This window comes from Chiloscyllium plagiosum, unplaced genomic scaffold, assembly GCF_037043375.1.
Source record: "Chiloscyllium plagiosum isolate Xiang-an unplaced genomic scaffold, Cpla_swu_hap1 HiC_scaffold_19, whole genome shotgun sequence".
Lineage (NCBI taxonomy): Eukaryota > Metazoa > Chordata > Chondrichthyes > Orectolobiformes > Hemiscylliidae > Chiloscyllium > Chiloscyllium plagiosum.
In genome coordinates this window covers 46,659,437-46,675,978 of record NW_028270157.1, presented here as the reverse complement: position 1 = coordinate 46,675,978, position 16,542 = coordinate 46,659,437, and the positions used below count along the sequence as shown (strand labels likewise).

At 38.4% G+C, this 16,542-nt stretch overlaps 1 protein-coding gene across 21 annotated transcripts in view; it reads left to right on the top strand.

Moving 5' to 3' along the window:
• The window catches only part of LOC122559424 (calcium voltage-gated channel subunit alpha1 C), a 1,175,809-nt gene extending 1,160,818 nt beyond the window's left edge, over nt 1-14,991 (top strand). For 20 of the 21 annotated variants that reach the window (XM_087997307.1, XM_087997306.1, XM_087997303.1 and 17 more), the window contains one exon: nt 7,406-14,991. In XM_087997307.1, coding sequence (XP_087853433.1) covers nt 7,406-7,699 — 294 coding nt within the window. In that variant the 3' untranslated portion in view covers nt 7,700-14,991. The remainder of the gene's footprint in view (nt 1-7,405) is intronic. The other variant, XR_015760447.1, reaches the window with a different exon arrangement.
• The last annotated feature ends 1,551 nt before the right edge of the window (nt 14,992-16,542 follow it).

Below are 16,542 nucleotides of genomic sequence, written 5' to 3'. Positions count from 1 at the left end.
TTATTGGGCATTATCTCCACTCATGAAGGCATGCTGACTCAGCCATGTATTTTTAATTACTCCACACTCTGGTCCTTCATAGGACTCTTAAATTCTTATCAACAATTGAGGTCAGGGTATACGGCCTACAATTTTTGGTGATCTACCTCACTCCCTTCTTAAAAAGTGTGTTACATTAACCATTTTCCAGTCCTCTGGGACCCTCCCGGATTCCAGTTGTTTCCTGAATGATTACCAACAATGCCTCTAATATCTTCACAGCTGTCTCCTCCAGAACCCTCAGGTGTAGTTGATATGATCCGAGTGATTTGTCCACCTTCAGACCTTTCAGCGTCCCCAGCGTCTTCTCCTTACAGATAGCCACAATATTCATCTCTTTTGAAATTCTTGAAATTCCCCAACTCTTTTGAAATTCTGGTATGCTTTATATGGACATTTTGACCTGGAGAGTTAAACGGTCATTCCTTGACCTAGAATCAAGCCCAGACTGCAGCAGTGAGTGCGCCAAATCCTAACCATGGTGGAACTATTTATTGATTTGAGTTTCGAGTTTTCTTTCTCTAGTATTCGTTTCAAACTCAAAATATTGATTTTAATGTTTTCTTCTTTGTAACAATTCTTTGAGTGCATATTATCTCAGAGAAGTTATCTATTTAACATTCAACAATTATGAGTGTGGTACTGGAAAAGCAGAGCAGGTCAGGCAGCATCTGAGGAGCAGGAAAATTGACGTTTCGGGCAAAATTCTGGATTAGTGGTGCTGGAAGAGCACAGCAGTTCAGGCAGCATCCAAGGAACAGTAAAATCAACGTTTCGGGCAAAAGCCCTTCATCAGCCCATTCCTGATCCTCGGATGCTCCCCGACCTGCTGTGCTTTTCCACTATCACACTCTTGATTTTAATCTCCAGCATTTGCAGTGCTCACTTTCACTTATTCAATAGTTATGGTTTCTTCAACATCTCCTTGATATCAAAAATATTGTTAGAGATTATACATTAACCATCTCAACATGTGCAAAAGTTTCAGCAGAGTACTTCTTACTTCTCTCATTTTCTCAGCTTCCCATGCCAAGGAACAATATTTCCCACTTTCTCCTACAGGAAATACTATGATACTAGCTACATTTTAAAATCCATAAATTTTGTTGAACGAGATCACTCTGAACAATCAGTTTTATTGACTTGGATTCACCATGAAACAACTTACAGTTCATATTTGTCTATACTTAAATGTTTTGTTTGACCATGTCTAGTTTTAAGACATCAGGTCATGAGATCTTGTCTATGGGCCCAATCAGTTCAATTGTCCAAGCAGATTTTGTAGCTGCTCCATTTTAGCATTGGAATGCAATGGAAACTTCAGCAGCAAGTGGTGTCAGTGAGAGAGGACAACTGGAGAAATTGGAGCTCTCACTAGGAAATAGAATGTCTTTGGTGGGGAGAGGGCTAATAAGAAGAGAGGGCAGACAAAGGAATTCCTCAGCCTAATGCAGGCGACATGATCATTCCATGTACCTAATGTAAATAGTTATTTGTTTATTGTTAATATCCCTTTGTAGTTTCTGATGACCTGAGTCCAGTGGAATAAAGAATCATAATTCATAATGTCATAATGCTTCATAATCTTTCAGCTGTGTTCAAATTCATGTTAAATTTCTGATGTAATCAGCAGGATTCCACAGCCCAGGCATTAAACACAGGCAGGCAAAGGTTGATTGGTACCTAGCCAAGATGTCGGACTGGAAACTGGCAATGTCTCTGAGGGAAGCTGAAGCTGTTCGCAGATCATTGGAAGTTTAGGTATTGGTGGAGGCACTTGGACCTTTAGGCCAGGCCCAGACAGAGCATTCTCTTGTGCATTCCCTTGATATTAGAAAGGAAGGAAGTAGTATGCCTGGTCAGATATTCTACTTACTGAAAATTAGGATGGTGGACAGATTCAGGGTCGACTGACAATCTAGTGATTGAAGACTGGATTAAGGACACTGCTGTTTCCAGCGACCGGGGCCTCAATGTAAGTGGGCATGCCATCTTCATGATGGAACATTTAATCAGAAAACCCTTGCAGGGAATATGGGAAAGGTGTTCAAACAAGTCTGTAGCCAAAGACTTTCTGCACACAAGTGTTGTTGGGCACAGCAGTAGCCTGACATAGTTACAACAGAAATTTTATGAGTGCAAGCAAGCACAAGGTGAGGATCTGGTTTCCATGTACCTGAGGTTCATAAATTTGTTCAATTACATCATTCTCCATCCCAATGATCAGGCACAGGATACTGAAAAACTGCCAAGCAGAATCAGTGAAGAATGGGAACATCTAGATAGAGGTGAGGAGGATTAACAGTGATAGACCTCAATAATCTTTCTTTAACCATGGGATCACATTGTCCAGATCATGAGGAAAGATAGGACCCTAAGACCAGGAAAAGGGGCAACCATCAGAGATGAAACAAGGCTACAGACAGGGAAGAGGCAGGTGGAACAGATTTCAACACAATATTGAGAAAGTGCTAGAGTCCATTATCAAGGAGAAAGTAGCAGCATGTTTAAGAAAAGCTTAATGCAATTGAACAGAGAGTCATCATAATTTTTGAAAGGAAAATCATGTTTGACAAATTTTCTAGAGTACTTTGAGGACATAATGAGCAAAATAGACATAGCAAACCAGTAGATTAGTGTATTTGAATTTCCAGAAGGCATTTGATAAGTTGCAACATTAAATGTTATTGAAGAAAATAGTCTTGGGGATAATGTATTATCACAGACTGAGGATTGTAAACACACATAATAGAGAGTCAAGATTAATCAGTCTTTTAAGGTTGGAAAGATGTAACTAGTGGAGTGCCACAAAGGTCAGTCCGAGGGTCTCAAATTTTTTGTTTCCTGTATTAATCACTTGGAGGGGTGGGCAAAGTACAAAGTATTAAATTTGCTGATGATACATGTTGTAATGAGGACATAAAAAATCTGCAAAGGAAGACTGATAGGCTAAGTGAGTGGTCAAAAATGTGGCATATAATTAGATTATCAGACACAGCGGGATCTTTGACCTTGCTCCACAGGTTCACATCATCATTATTCTTAAAGGCTCATGCCAGCTATCTCCAAATAGTCAACATCAGACCTTGCTATGGCATTGCATGTCAAGTAGTAGAGCAGAAAAGTGTGGTGATGGAAAAGCACAGCAGGTCAGGCAGTATCCAAAGAGCAAAAGAATCGATGGGCATAAGCCCTTTATCTGGAATTTGGGGTGGGGGGTGCTGCTGACAGATAAATAGGAGAGTGTGGGTGGGCCTGGGGGGAAGGTAGTTGGGAAGGCGATAGGTAGATGCAGGTGGGGGGTGATGGTGGTAGGTTGGAGGGGAGGATGGAGCAGATAGGTGGGAAGGAAGGTGAACAGGTAGGACAGTTCAAGAGGGTGGTGCCAAGTTGGACGGTCAGATCTGGGATGAGGTGGGGGCAGTTGAGTTGAGGAAACTGGTGAAATTGACATTGATGCCTTGTGGTTGGAGGGTCCCAAGGTGGAAGATGAGGTGTTTGTCCTCCAGGCATCAGGTGGCTTGGATTTGGCAATGGAGGAGGCCCAGGACTAGACTTGGAGAAGTGGGAGGGGGAGTTGAAGTAATCGGCCATGGGGCATGGGGCTGTTTGGTGTGTGTCCCAGAGATGTTCTCTGAAACATTCCACCATTTGGAGTCCTGTCTCCCCAGTGTAGAGGAGGCCACATCGAGAACAACGGACACAGTAAATGAAGTGTTTGGATGTGCAGGAAAATCTCTGCCGGATGTAGAAGGATCTTTTGGGGCTTTGGTCGGAGATGAGGGAGGTGTCAGTGCAGACTTTACACTCCTTTCAGCGACAAGGGAAGCTAACGGGAGTTTAGGGTGGGTTGGTGGGACGTATGGACCTAATGAGGGAGTCACAGGAGGAATGGTGTCTGCGGAATGGTAATAGCCATGTGGACGGAAATATATCTCTGGTGGTGGGGTCTGATGGTAGATGGCAGAAATGACTGAGGATAATGCACTGTATCCGAAGATTAGGTGTGTTGGAAGTTGAGGGCTCGGGGTGGGGTCTATCCTTTTTGAGGTTGGAGAGTTAGGTTTCAAGGGCAGAGGTGCAGGAAGTGGGGGAAGATGTGTTGGAGGCCATTATTGACCATGTAACAGAGCTCCCACTTTGTAACCCTGGAGGTCGCCGTGATCACTGAGTTGAAGCAAGACTCTGTGCTCCATGGAGTTGCTACATAGAATGGGTTCCCCAAGCAGCTTGCTAATTGCAGCAACTAAGATGTTTGCCTCCAAACAAGGAGGCACATACCGATCCATAAACCTGCGACTGTTGTGGATAGTGGACTGACGAGAGGAGACATCTCTAACTTCATTTCAAAGATGGACATCAGAAAGTTGAAGGGGACACAGAGATACTTGCTTCTACTCTCACCAAGTACAGGAGGACTTTTATAAAGATGATTATCACATTCAGTATTTTGACTAAAGATGTCTGACAGTAAAGATTCCTTTAGAATAGGAGACATTGGGGTATGTGGGCACAGAATCAAAAGGAAAGGTGAAGGAAGAGTGTCCACTGCCATTACATAAGGGCAAAGGAAGATGAATGCATCCTTCCCACCTGGAGCTCAATTGAGACTCTTAAGTTGCCATTTTAGGCCTCATCTCACTATTCTATCAGCAATGCAGGGGCACTTTGCCACAGGGAGGCTACCCAATAAATGCTGACAGATGCAACTAGAAGATGGAATTGCAGATGCTGGAGAAGAGTCAAGGAAGTGTGATGCTGGAAAAACACAGTAGGTCAGGCAGCATCTGAGGAGCAAGAGAAATGTCATTTCAGGCATAACCCTTCATCAAGACTGGGGAGGGGGAAGGGTGCTAAGAAATAAATGGGGGGTGGGGCTAACGGAGAGGTAGGTGGGATGGCGATAGATGGGCGAAGGTAGGAGGTGATTGTGATAGGTTGGTGGAATGTGGGAAGGAAGATGGATAGATACATCAGATCACGGCGGTGAGCCAAGTCGGAGGGGTGGATGTGGGATTGGGTGGGGGAGGGGAGATTTGGAAACGGTCATGTGGTTGTATACTCTCGAGGCAGAAGATGAGGTGTTCCTCCTCCAGTTTGTGGGTGGCCTTCTTTAAGCAGTGGAGGAGGCCCAGAATGGACATGTCATCGGGGGAGTGGGAGGGGGATGTTATGGACCAGGCTAGACTCCCTCAAAACAGTTCAAGAAGGTAGCCCAGATCTTAACTTTTCCAGTTGTTTTCAGCAGATTTAAGGTGGATATTCCAGGAGCGATGCAATTAATCAAACAATTCAGTCTCAAACAAACAGAATTTATTTACAGACTACCGAATGAAACACGAACAAAAGAGAACAGAATATAGAATAACTTAATCTATCCGAAAACCCAAGCACTCTACCTCAACGTAATGATACTGTTTGAATTTCCTACAATGTCCCCATAAACACACCCCTTGGCAAAAAGATAAATTCAAACACAGGTTCTTACAAGAGAGATGTCAGAGGGAGAAACAGCATGGAACCTCTTTTCCCAGCAGCTGTTTCTCTGTGCCCCCAGCTGGAAACTAAACTAAAAATCCCTGAACTGAGAGAACTGGCCACTCCCCTTTCATTGTACAAATGTTTTTTAAAAGTCCTTAAAGTTCTTCTCTGATTGTTGACTTAGGCAGTATCTGTTAGCCGTTATTAAAGTAGCCAGTTCAGACATATTAGCACCTCTGCCTTTATGATGCCTTGGGAAAAAAAAGGGCAAAATAACCTTAAAAGGGCAGCATAATTACAGGGAGTTGAAATGGGTGGCCAAATGAAGGGAGGGTTGGTTGGTGCATATGGACAAGAGATGTTCCCTGAACCTTTCCTTGAGTTTGCGATTGGTCTCTCCGATGTAGAGGAGACCACATTTGGAGCAATGGATGCAGTAAATGAGGTGTGAGGATATGCAAGTAAATCTCTGCCGGATTTCAAATTATTTTTTGGGGCCATGGATGGAGGTGAGTGGGGAGGTGTGGGTACAGGTTTTGCACCTCTTACAGTGATGGCAAAAATGGCAGAGGATAATACGCTGGATTTGGGGATTAGTGGGGTTGAATGTGAGGACTAGGGAAATTCTATACTTCTTGTGGTTGGGGGTTGGGGTTCGAGGGCAGAGAAATGGAGGAGATGTGATTGAGAGCGTTGTTGATAACATGGGAGATGAAATTATGGTCCTGGAAGTATGAGGACATCTGGGAGTGGAAATGGCAGAGGCATTGGGAGTGAGGGATCACATTTTTACAGGGGGGGCACGAGGTGGGGTAGTCAAAGTAGCTGTGGGAGTCAGTGGATTTGAAGTAGATGTCAGTGTTAAGTCGGTCGCTGGAGACGAGAGAGGTCCAGAAAGGGGAGGGAAATTCAAGATGGTCCAGATGCATTTGAGGTCTGGGCAGAAGTTGTTGGTAGTAGATGAACTGTTCAAGCTCCTCGTGGGAGCACAATGCCACACCGATATGGTCATCGATGTAGCGGAAGAAAATGTAGGGGATGGTGCCATTGTAGCTGTGAAAGCTGGACTGTTCCATGTATCCAACATAGTTGGAACCCATGCAGGTACCCATAGCCACCCCTCTAGTTTGTAGGAAGTGAGAGTATTGAAAGGAGAAGTTATTTAGGGTGAGAACCAGTTTGTGCATATGGCCTTCCTGATTGGGTACACGGTAACATTGACCACTGCAAAATCCTGTTCTTCACCAATCATCATCCACCAACTCCTTCTCCCCACCCATACTCACCCCATCTCAGGCTGTCAGGAACTGCCTAACCAGCCATGATGAATCCTCTGGGGCCTTCTGTTTGACTTGTCGTCCAAGACAGCTGAACGTCAGTGGCCACTGTGCCTGGGAGACACTGCTCCAATCTAGCTGTGTTATCTTCCTCATAGATCTTGGAGGTGGAATCTTCATTCCTACAGGGAACGAAGTCCACAGTGCCAGGCCATTACAATTATATTAATTAATTATAGTCATTTAATTGCTTCAGGGTTTCCAGAATTTGCTGGAGCATTCAAACTGGATTTCACCACTAGCGTTAAATTCAGCCCAGTAAGTACAGACATTACTCAGATTTTTTCTGAATGGTGCTCTGGGAATATGTAAAAGTGCAAATTATCTCCAGCAGTTTAAGAAAATATTACACAGCAAATAGTGGAGGAAGGCCATTAAATCATTCTTTAGTGTAGCACCTTGTTGGACTTTGCAGTATATGCTTATCTCTTCATGAGCATCCATGCACGAGATCACAGCGTTCAAAATGTCAGACAATATTATTTATACATATTATGACCAATTTTTAGCCTTTTGTGGTAATGTTTATTTTCTGTCTGCTTAAAAAGGTCCTGATCTCGGAAGGGCTTGGTCGATATGCACAAGATCCAAAATTTGTTGCTGCAACAGCCCATGAAATTGCAGATGCTTGCGATATGACAATCGAGGAGATGGAAAATGCAGCAGGCAATTTACTTAATGGCAAAGCTAAGGGTAGCCCAAATGGTAATCTGTTACCCTTTGTGAACTGCAGAGACTACCAGCAACAGGATATTGTGCAAGATTGCACAGAAGAAGGGCAGGACTGTGAAAAAAGTGATAAGCAATTTGCAGACGAGATGATTTATGTAAGCACCCTGTAGTATAAGAAGATGGTTACATTATTTGCTTCAATCAGTTTGTTTCAGAAGTGCCTCACTGTTCTTGTACATGAAGTAACTAGAACAGCTGCTTTCTTCATTTGCTATTGTGAATTGGAAGTTGCGTTGAGCAATTGGAGCTCTGAATGCTTTTTTAAAAAAATTAAAACCACCATAAAAATCACAATTTCAGGTAACAAAGTGGCATGACCTTTGAAACTGCAGCAGAGATACTATCCAACATCTCAAATATGCTCAAAGATTGTCAGAATTTGAGTATATAGGAGGGACTCTGGAGATGATGAGTGTCTAACTGACTGGTTGGCCAAACAACATCTAAATAAGCCTTGGTTTTAGACAGAAATGCAAATGAGGGTACACACCATGCATGTATGCACACAAAATATAACTTTTGAAGGATTTGTTCCTCCCAGCATATATAGAATACCTCAAAGTACAATTTCTTGATTCTTACACCATGAAGTGAGAGAAGTTAAGAGATAGATGCTGTTTGGGAAAGAAAAGAAGAAATGTATCACAGTTCACAAATGCATTATCTGTCTCTGCTTCACTTTTAATGATGTAGAACGTGTCAATAAAATGGTCTTTTTAAAAGTGTTTATAGCTAGACTGTGAGCTGTTTCGCATACTGTTCATCCCATTTATTTCCACTCCGATTGTATTCTGAAAGCAGGGTAATTTCTTAATTTTGATGTGGCTTGTTGGTGTTTTAGCAATTCTTTGACTTTCTGCATTTCCTTACTTTCATGATGGATTTTTTAAAAAATAATTCAAGAGATATTTTCTATTTCAGAGAAATTCACATTTAACATTGTGTCTTTTCTGCATGTATCCCATGGAAATATTTATGTTTTAAAGAATAATACTTTATTTTAAGTTTGATAGTTTAACTGATTTCAGTACCAAGGTTCCAGGTATGACACATGGCATGTATCCACGGTCTACTCAGATCTATCATTGTGAAACAAACAATTTTACTTATATTTAATTGGTTGTGTAGTGGATCTGTGTCACATTTGGGTCTGCAATGAGTTATACAGTTGAAATGTTGTTAAATTTTTAAAACGTAGTTCATTAATCCAGCACCAAAAACCCATTCTCTTGTGTTTCACAAGATATGCAAAAACAATGCAATAAAGTGTGATTGTAATCAAAAATATATGCGTATAAACTTTAAATCATAGATTATGTAAGTATGTACATATATATTAAATGTTGAATATAGATATAAATTTATATTTCTCTATGAGTGTATGAAATATATATCTATGTCTATTCAGTGCAATGAATTCTTGTATTGCTTTCGTTTGACAACCTGTAATACTAGAATTCAAGTCAGTTTTAGCATTTGAGAAAAGACAAAAAAAATGCCAAGCAATTCATTTCTAATTAATTTGTTAAATACACTGGTGTATATTTAATGCATGAAAATCGTTAAAATTATTAGCAAGTGTGCCAAGAGTATATATATTATATATATTATATATAAAAATATAGATTTTAACTTTTAAATGCTTTCTAAGGCTAAATCAAGTAAATGTTTTTAATCAAAATTTAAAATGTACATATTGTAGTTATGATGTTACAGCATCTTCATATATTTGACATATACTGATTTTGCATATCTTGTGTTCACTGCTGTTGTAATACTTGTTTCTTATTGATTTCACCCTGAGTTCCAATCTGTGTGTGTACATCAATGTTTCTGTAAGGAGATGCCACAAATATTTAAATATTCAATTTATCTTTATTTTTTCCCGTTAAAGTTGCAACATCCTGTTCTTGTGCCTATATTTAAAGTGGAGACTGAGCTTTTTCTTTAAATTGCTGGGTTCTCTAGCTGCTGGTATATCTGGAGAAATTGAGTTTGTAGAATGCAACAAAATGGAAAGAAATCAACAGGATGTTTACAATGCATTCTGGGAAATTAATAAAATTTTAATTAGATTGTTTTATCCAGCTTAATTTTTTTTCCCAAAGAGAAACTTTCATTGATAAATAAAAGATTTTTTCATTATTTTCCTAACTTCCATGACAAATTTTATACTAAACATTCTTTAAACCAATAGTCAGTCACAGTGGTGCCCATCCCATCCAAAATATACTGCAGGGAATGAATCAATAGCATCTCTTGTTGGTGAAAACAAAAATTGCAGTTTCACAATCAGTGTTCTGCACAAAACAGGAAGAAATACACAGATAAATTTACTGTTGGTGAAGTTAGCCTTGCTTCACAATTTAATTTTGTAAAAATGTTATATGGATGATGTACATCAAGGTATTAGGTAAAATACATGAGTAAAAAAGAAAAGCTGTGGAAATACTGACATCATAAATTTGGAACATCCATTCATTCTACTCGAGGTAGCATTAGGTATACTAATCAGACCTAAGTTTCATGTTTAACTATTAACTTGAAGTACTTTTTTTTCTGCAATTCATATTCTGACCTCTTTTTGTAAAGATATGGAGTACATACTTTACACTCAAGCACTATAACCAAGTGTGTGAAAATTGATGTATATATGTAACAAATATTTCTATAAACTAAATTATAATACATAATAATCTCCTCTATTTATGAGGACAATCCTCTGTAACAACCATCCTCATTTGACATAATTAATTTATTTCTTCATATATCTTTGAAAAAGTTGTCAAACACATCTAATCTGAATAAGCATTACTTATTACAAAATTCAGGAGGTATGATCAGTAGACAAATTAGAGATTATAGGTGGCCTGCAGAAATTATAGACTTGTTAGAAAATATTTCCCTGTATCTAAAATGTTATACCACTTGCCTATACAAAGCATGAAAATTATGTATTTAAGATTAAGAAAGTAAACAGAAACATTCCAGGTAACTTAATGTTCATTATTTTAGTTTTTAAAGATCATTTCATGCATTATGATGTGTTACAGTTTCAAAGTTAATCATTTATTTTGAATGAACTATGACAATTTTTTTTAAAATGAACCAATAAGACTGAGAGGGAGCTGAAGTAGTAAGTAGCTGCCATGAGATCAAAGTTCATGAGAGAGTTTCATTTGTACTTGAAAGTTCTTTCAAGTTTTAATTCTTTCATTGTCCCTGCAAGGCTACTGCATTGGTTAAAACTGGGTTCTACTTTAATGAATATTTTTCTTTACTTATACTATTGTTCTTTGTATATGGAGCAGTGTTTTCCTGAACATGCATATTTGAGAGTTTGAAATGATATGCCCATCCTGTCATCTGCAGTTTACTTAGGATAACACAAATAGCATAAGGAATTATTAATATTTATACAAAGGAAAAAGATGAGATGCTAATTTAACTTTCGTTATTCTTACATTAAATATATGCAATCCGACAAGCTGCATTTAGGATGTCATTGGTGTCTTTCTAGTGTGAACTATATAAATGTGTTATTTAGTGGCAGCTATGCTAATATTAACTCTCCGTGAAGACATAGATTTTTCATAAACTATCAATAAATTGTCCAGATCACATCTCTCTTCATGTATGCTGAGAAAATAATCTAGTAATTTAGGGATTCCAGTGGATAGAATCTTTCATTATAGAGTAAAGAGTCTGGTGCTGTCCTAGAAGTGAGCATCATTTCTGTTTGGAGGTGACTGGGCTTTTCTCACTTAATCAGTTAGTCTTTTTTAATCATATTACATATTCAAGGAACTTAATGAATCTTATGGGATTGATGGGCAAGCAGTTCTCAAATTTTGAATGTTTTTGCAGCATATTGAAAGGACTCACAGACAGTCATTAATTTTCTGCAAACAAGGAACTTCACTGGGGCTCTCATACTGGGCACTTGCAACTAAACACTTCCCTAATGAGCCTGCATTCCTTCCTCAACTCATTGTTTTCTGGACAGTGTGGCATCCTTCCTGGAGGGAGCCATGCACTTCTCCACCAAATGCCCTCCCCTCCCTCTTCCAGCCTTTTTAAACTCAACCCTGGACACCCTCCATTCCTTGTTCAATCTCCAGATAGCTTGAACTGTCCAGGATAGGATCTCAATTAATATCATGACATGTAAAAATATTTCACTAGAAGGACAAGATAGCAATTAAACCACCCTAAAGTCCAGAAATGTAGTCTACCTCGTCAGGTATCTGTCTCTTATAACCTGTACTGCTAGCTCACACAGAACGTAATTGGGAGGAAAACTTAATTCTAACAAGCTGATCTCCCACTGAGAGTTCATTGGATGAAAAAGTGTTCACAAGACTTGCATTAGGAATCTCAACCTGCTTTGAAAGTTCAAAAGAACTTAATGGCAAAACTTCATCCCGCCATTGGGATTCTACATTGAGACCTGTTCGTTTTTCTTCTGTTTCCCAGAGCAGCACAAAATTCTGTCCTATTAGCAAGTTTGGAGAAGATCTGTAGCTCAGGTTCTGGATGTAAGTTTGCTCGCTGAGCTGGAAGGCTCGTTTTCAGATGTTACGTCACCAAACTAGGTAACATCATCAGTGAGCATCCAGTGACTTCTGGTGATGTTACCTAATATGGTGATGAAATGTCTGAAAACAAACCTTCCAGCTCAGTGAGCAAACTTACATCCATTCTGCCCTGGAACATTGTGTACAGTGTTGGTCTTCTCATCTAAGGATACATTTGCCAAAGAAAGACTGCAACAGAGGTATACCAACCTAATCCCTGCGTAGACAAAGATTGAGGAAACTTTGTCTTTATTTTTCAAGATATTCTAAGAATTATGGATAATCTATTTGACATTTATAGAGTTCTTACAGGGCTTGACAAGATGGATGTAAATAGGATGTTTCTCCTGGCTGGTGAGTCTAGAACAAGAGGACTGAATCTCAGAATAAGGGGAATGCCATTTAAAACTGAAATGAGGATGATTTCTTCACTAACAGTGAATTTTTGGAATTCTTCAGTCAAGAGGGCTGTGACAGTTCAATCATTGAGCATGTTCACGGCAGAGATCGATAGATTTCTGGAGATTAATTACACCAAGGGATATAGGGATAGCACAGGAAAGTGGCATTGAGGTAGATGATAGGTCATCATTTGATTGAATGTTGGAGCAGACTAAATGGGATGACTGGGTTTCTGCTTCTCCTGTGTTCCTGAAGAATTTAAAAACATCTTATTAACTGTCTGCCAAAATTAGGATAAACGAAAGGCAATTTCTGAACTCATTAAATGACAATACCAATACTGCAAAAATCTAGAAATTGACTAGCAACTTTAATTTGCTGTATGCATTGGTTTACATGTAGTTTACAGCAAATAATGTTTCTTACTTTTTCAGCTTTATGCCCTAACTGCAGTTGTCTGTTAGAAACAATGTAATTTTGGTGTACAGTATGAAAAGCCTGAAGGAGTATGCATGGTATCTGGTATCATACAAAAGGCACGGTCAAGTTTTGACTATATGGGATGCTGGTGGAAACTGCATTTTGCCAAAAATCATCCTCTCGATGCTATCATCAGTTAAACAAATATTTCATGCAAATCAATTCTGCAGAAATGTGATAATTCAGTTAACAAAATGCAGACTACAAAGAAAACAATGGATCCAGCATTCTAAAGTTAAAGTGATTTTAATACAATTTAGCACCTTCACAACACTAAAATATTAGAGCCACCAGCTAATCAATCATTAGTTTTGATTATTACCCTTTATATTGTTTGTGTTGTGCCTGCACCTAATGATAATCATGGTAATGCAAAATCTGTGAAAGGGAATTGAAAATATCAGTCTCAAACAATTCATATATTATTTTGTCTTATTTGGTAATAATACTGTGTCCAGCGTCAACTGTTTGTCCTAATATTGTTGTCATTTTTTGTTTTGTCTTTTCACCCTCTGAATATAATTTCATACCGAAGCTAATATTGAGATTTTGCATATTTAATTTTTATTCCAATTATATACTGTAAATTAAAGACATGGTTTGAATGTAGCCCTGTTTACTTGATGTACAATAGTTATAGGACTTTTTTGTAATTTTTTTTATTTCTATTGAAACATGTTGCTTTGAATAATTAAATATTCAATGAGGTTAGAATTCCTATGAATTGATATACAACTCTAATACAATCCTATAACAACAGAGCTGTGGGGTCTTGTAAAGCCTCATAGCCATTATATATTGTTGATCTGATTATGAAATCCAGGAACTGCCACTGTGTGTGCTTGGACATGAAACAGACCTAACCTTGCAAATTTAATTGAGCTCTGGACCTCTGTCATAAATGTAGAGTGGAACCGTTTGCAAATGGCATGGTGCGGATGCATAACGCAGAAGGATGATGGGGAGGTATGGTTCCAAGATTGTAGGAATTATATGAAGATATTAAGCAAGCATTACTACATTTTTGTTGGCAACATTTTATTGATGATTTCTCTTTCAAAGCTTATTTGCAATGGGCACTGCTCCAGGCATATTATTAGGTAATCATTGAACATGACAACCTTACGTACTTCCTTAAAATTCTTCTGTTACCTGAAAAACAAATCTAGGGAATAAGACATGAAAATGCAATGAAGACAGTGAAGGTATTTATAGCTGTCTTGCAAACTGTGTACATAAATGAATAATTTGCTTGTTTAGGACAGCACAAAGAGAAGCTCAGGTGAGAAAGATTTGGCAACATAATGATAGCATACATAGCAGGTTTTTTGAGACTATATTTAATGATGACTATTGGACTGGAATTGCATATGCTGGTCAGCAGAGACAAGGCCAGGGATCAAAAAAGGATGAAAAATTGTAATGTGTACATTTAAAACCATTTGTCTTTTACAAAAACACACTTCCCTTTAATCCCCAAAGTTATATGGTAACTGAGTATTTGTGGAAAGCTATTTCTGTCAGGGGTTTGAGTGAATCCAGACTTATCTGAAACACTGTTGGTAGATTTTGCAAATACTGTTGTTTTATTTAAATTATTATTTAGTATTGCATGCAGAATACATGATTAATTCCCTACCTTTTTGTGTTCTCTTTATCACCTGTTTAAACAGTTTGAATCACTAAATTCAACATTTTTGTACTCTGTTAAGCAAAACAGAAAAATAGATAATTTGTAAATAATATTGTACAGTTTGTAACTGTAATGTTATTCTGTCTCTGGTGGGATAAGCCGTCTTGTCCTCGCACGTAAAATTTAGAATGTATTGACCTAAAACAAGTTTTAAGTTAATCTTTAATTGGACATTGTATATTCCTGTAAGATTGCATTTTTATCTAAGGAATGATGTTATTAAAAACTGCAAATAAATTAAGTTTCCTAACATGGTGTCCCAGTTTGTTGTTGTACTAGGCCATTGTTAAGCACTTTTCTCTTATCAAATATCAAAATCATAAAATTATTATGATACATAAAGAGGCTATTCAGTCCATTGTGGCTGCACTGACACTTCAACGTGCATTCTGACTTATAGAGTCATAGTGTCATATAGCAAAAGAAACAAATTCTTCAGTCCAACTCCATTCATTTGTGTTTTTTTCATAAACTTGCACATTAACAAGAGATGATTATTGTTAACTCTTCAAAAATGCCAGCAAGTTTAGTCAACCACAATTTCCCCTTTAGAAATCCCTGCTGACTCATCCTAAACAACATACCTTTTCTTCCATGTAACTACCAACTCTATCCCAAATAATGGTGTCGAGAAGCTTCCCCACTACTGAAGTTGAACTGACTTTTATGTAATTGCTGGGCTAATCCTTAAGTTTTTTTTTGAACAAGGTTATAATTTCAGTACTTCTCCAGATTTCAGGTACCTCCGAGTCTAGGGAAAACTGAACGATTGTATTCAACACCATTACAATTTCTACTCTTACTTTCAATATTTTTGAATTTTATGTCATCATATTTCTTATTAACTTTAATCATCGACAGCCTATTCAACACTCCACCCTTATCAATTGTGAACCATTCCAGTGACAGAATTTCCTTCTTCAGCACCATGGCCTGATTGTCTTCATCAAAGAAGTAAAGCCAAGTGAAAAATATTCATTTTCATGGTTAACCAGGGAAGCTAAGAATAGGAAAAATTGAAAGAAAAGTTAAAGGTTAGCTTGAGGATGGAAAAAGTTTTAAAAGCCAACAATGAAAGATTAAAAAAGGAAGAACTTTGTGAGTAAACGTGCAAGTAATAGCAGGGGACTGCAGGGACTTTTGTAAGTATATAAACAAGAGAGGCAAAAGTGAAAGTCAGCCCTTTCGAGAACAAGGGTGATTAGGTGGCCAGCAGCAGAAATGGCTACGAGACTCGTTAAGAGGTACAATCAAGCATACAGGGAACTTTGGTCAAGCTAGTTTAAATTCTGACCTAGGTTAAACTGAAGCCAGGATATATTATGACCTGACTTATAAGCTGTGACCTGCTGTTTCCTATGTTGACCAAATGCGGGAGATTTCATGGCTATCTGCTACACAAACTGACACCATATTGCATTATATGGAGTATGAATATGGCTGTTTACAACTTAGCATAAATAATTGGGCATCGTTTGCTAGTAAAGTCCATTGGTGGGATCGAAAGGGGTGATCATTGGTCGAGTGACAGAGATGTTTCTGGAAATGAACATATTTTGCTGATTAACTCAGCAGAACAAAGCAGAAATTGCAAGAGGAGCCTTTGAGACCGACATTTGAGAAGTACGTGCCCTGAAGTTATGTTCAGAGAAGACAAAGAATCACAAGGCAAGATCTACACTCAGAGCAAAGTTGGTAACTTCATTTGAATCAGGGTAGTATTTGTCTCAAGTAAAACTTAGAATTAGTTAGAATTAAATGTGGGTTAAGCTAAAATAAGGTAAAGTGAAGTTAAATGGAG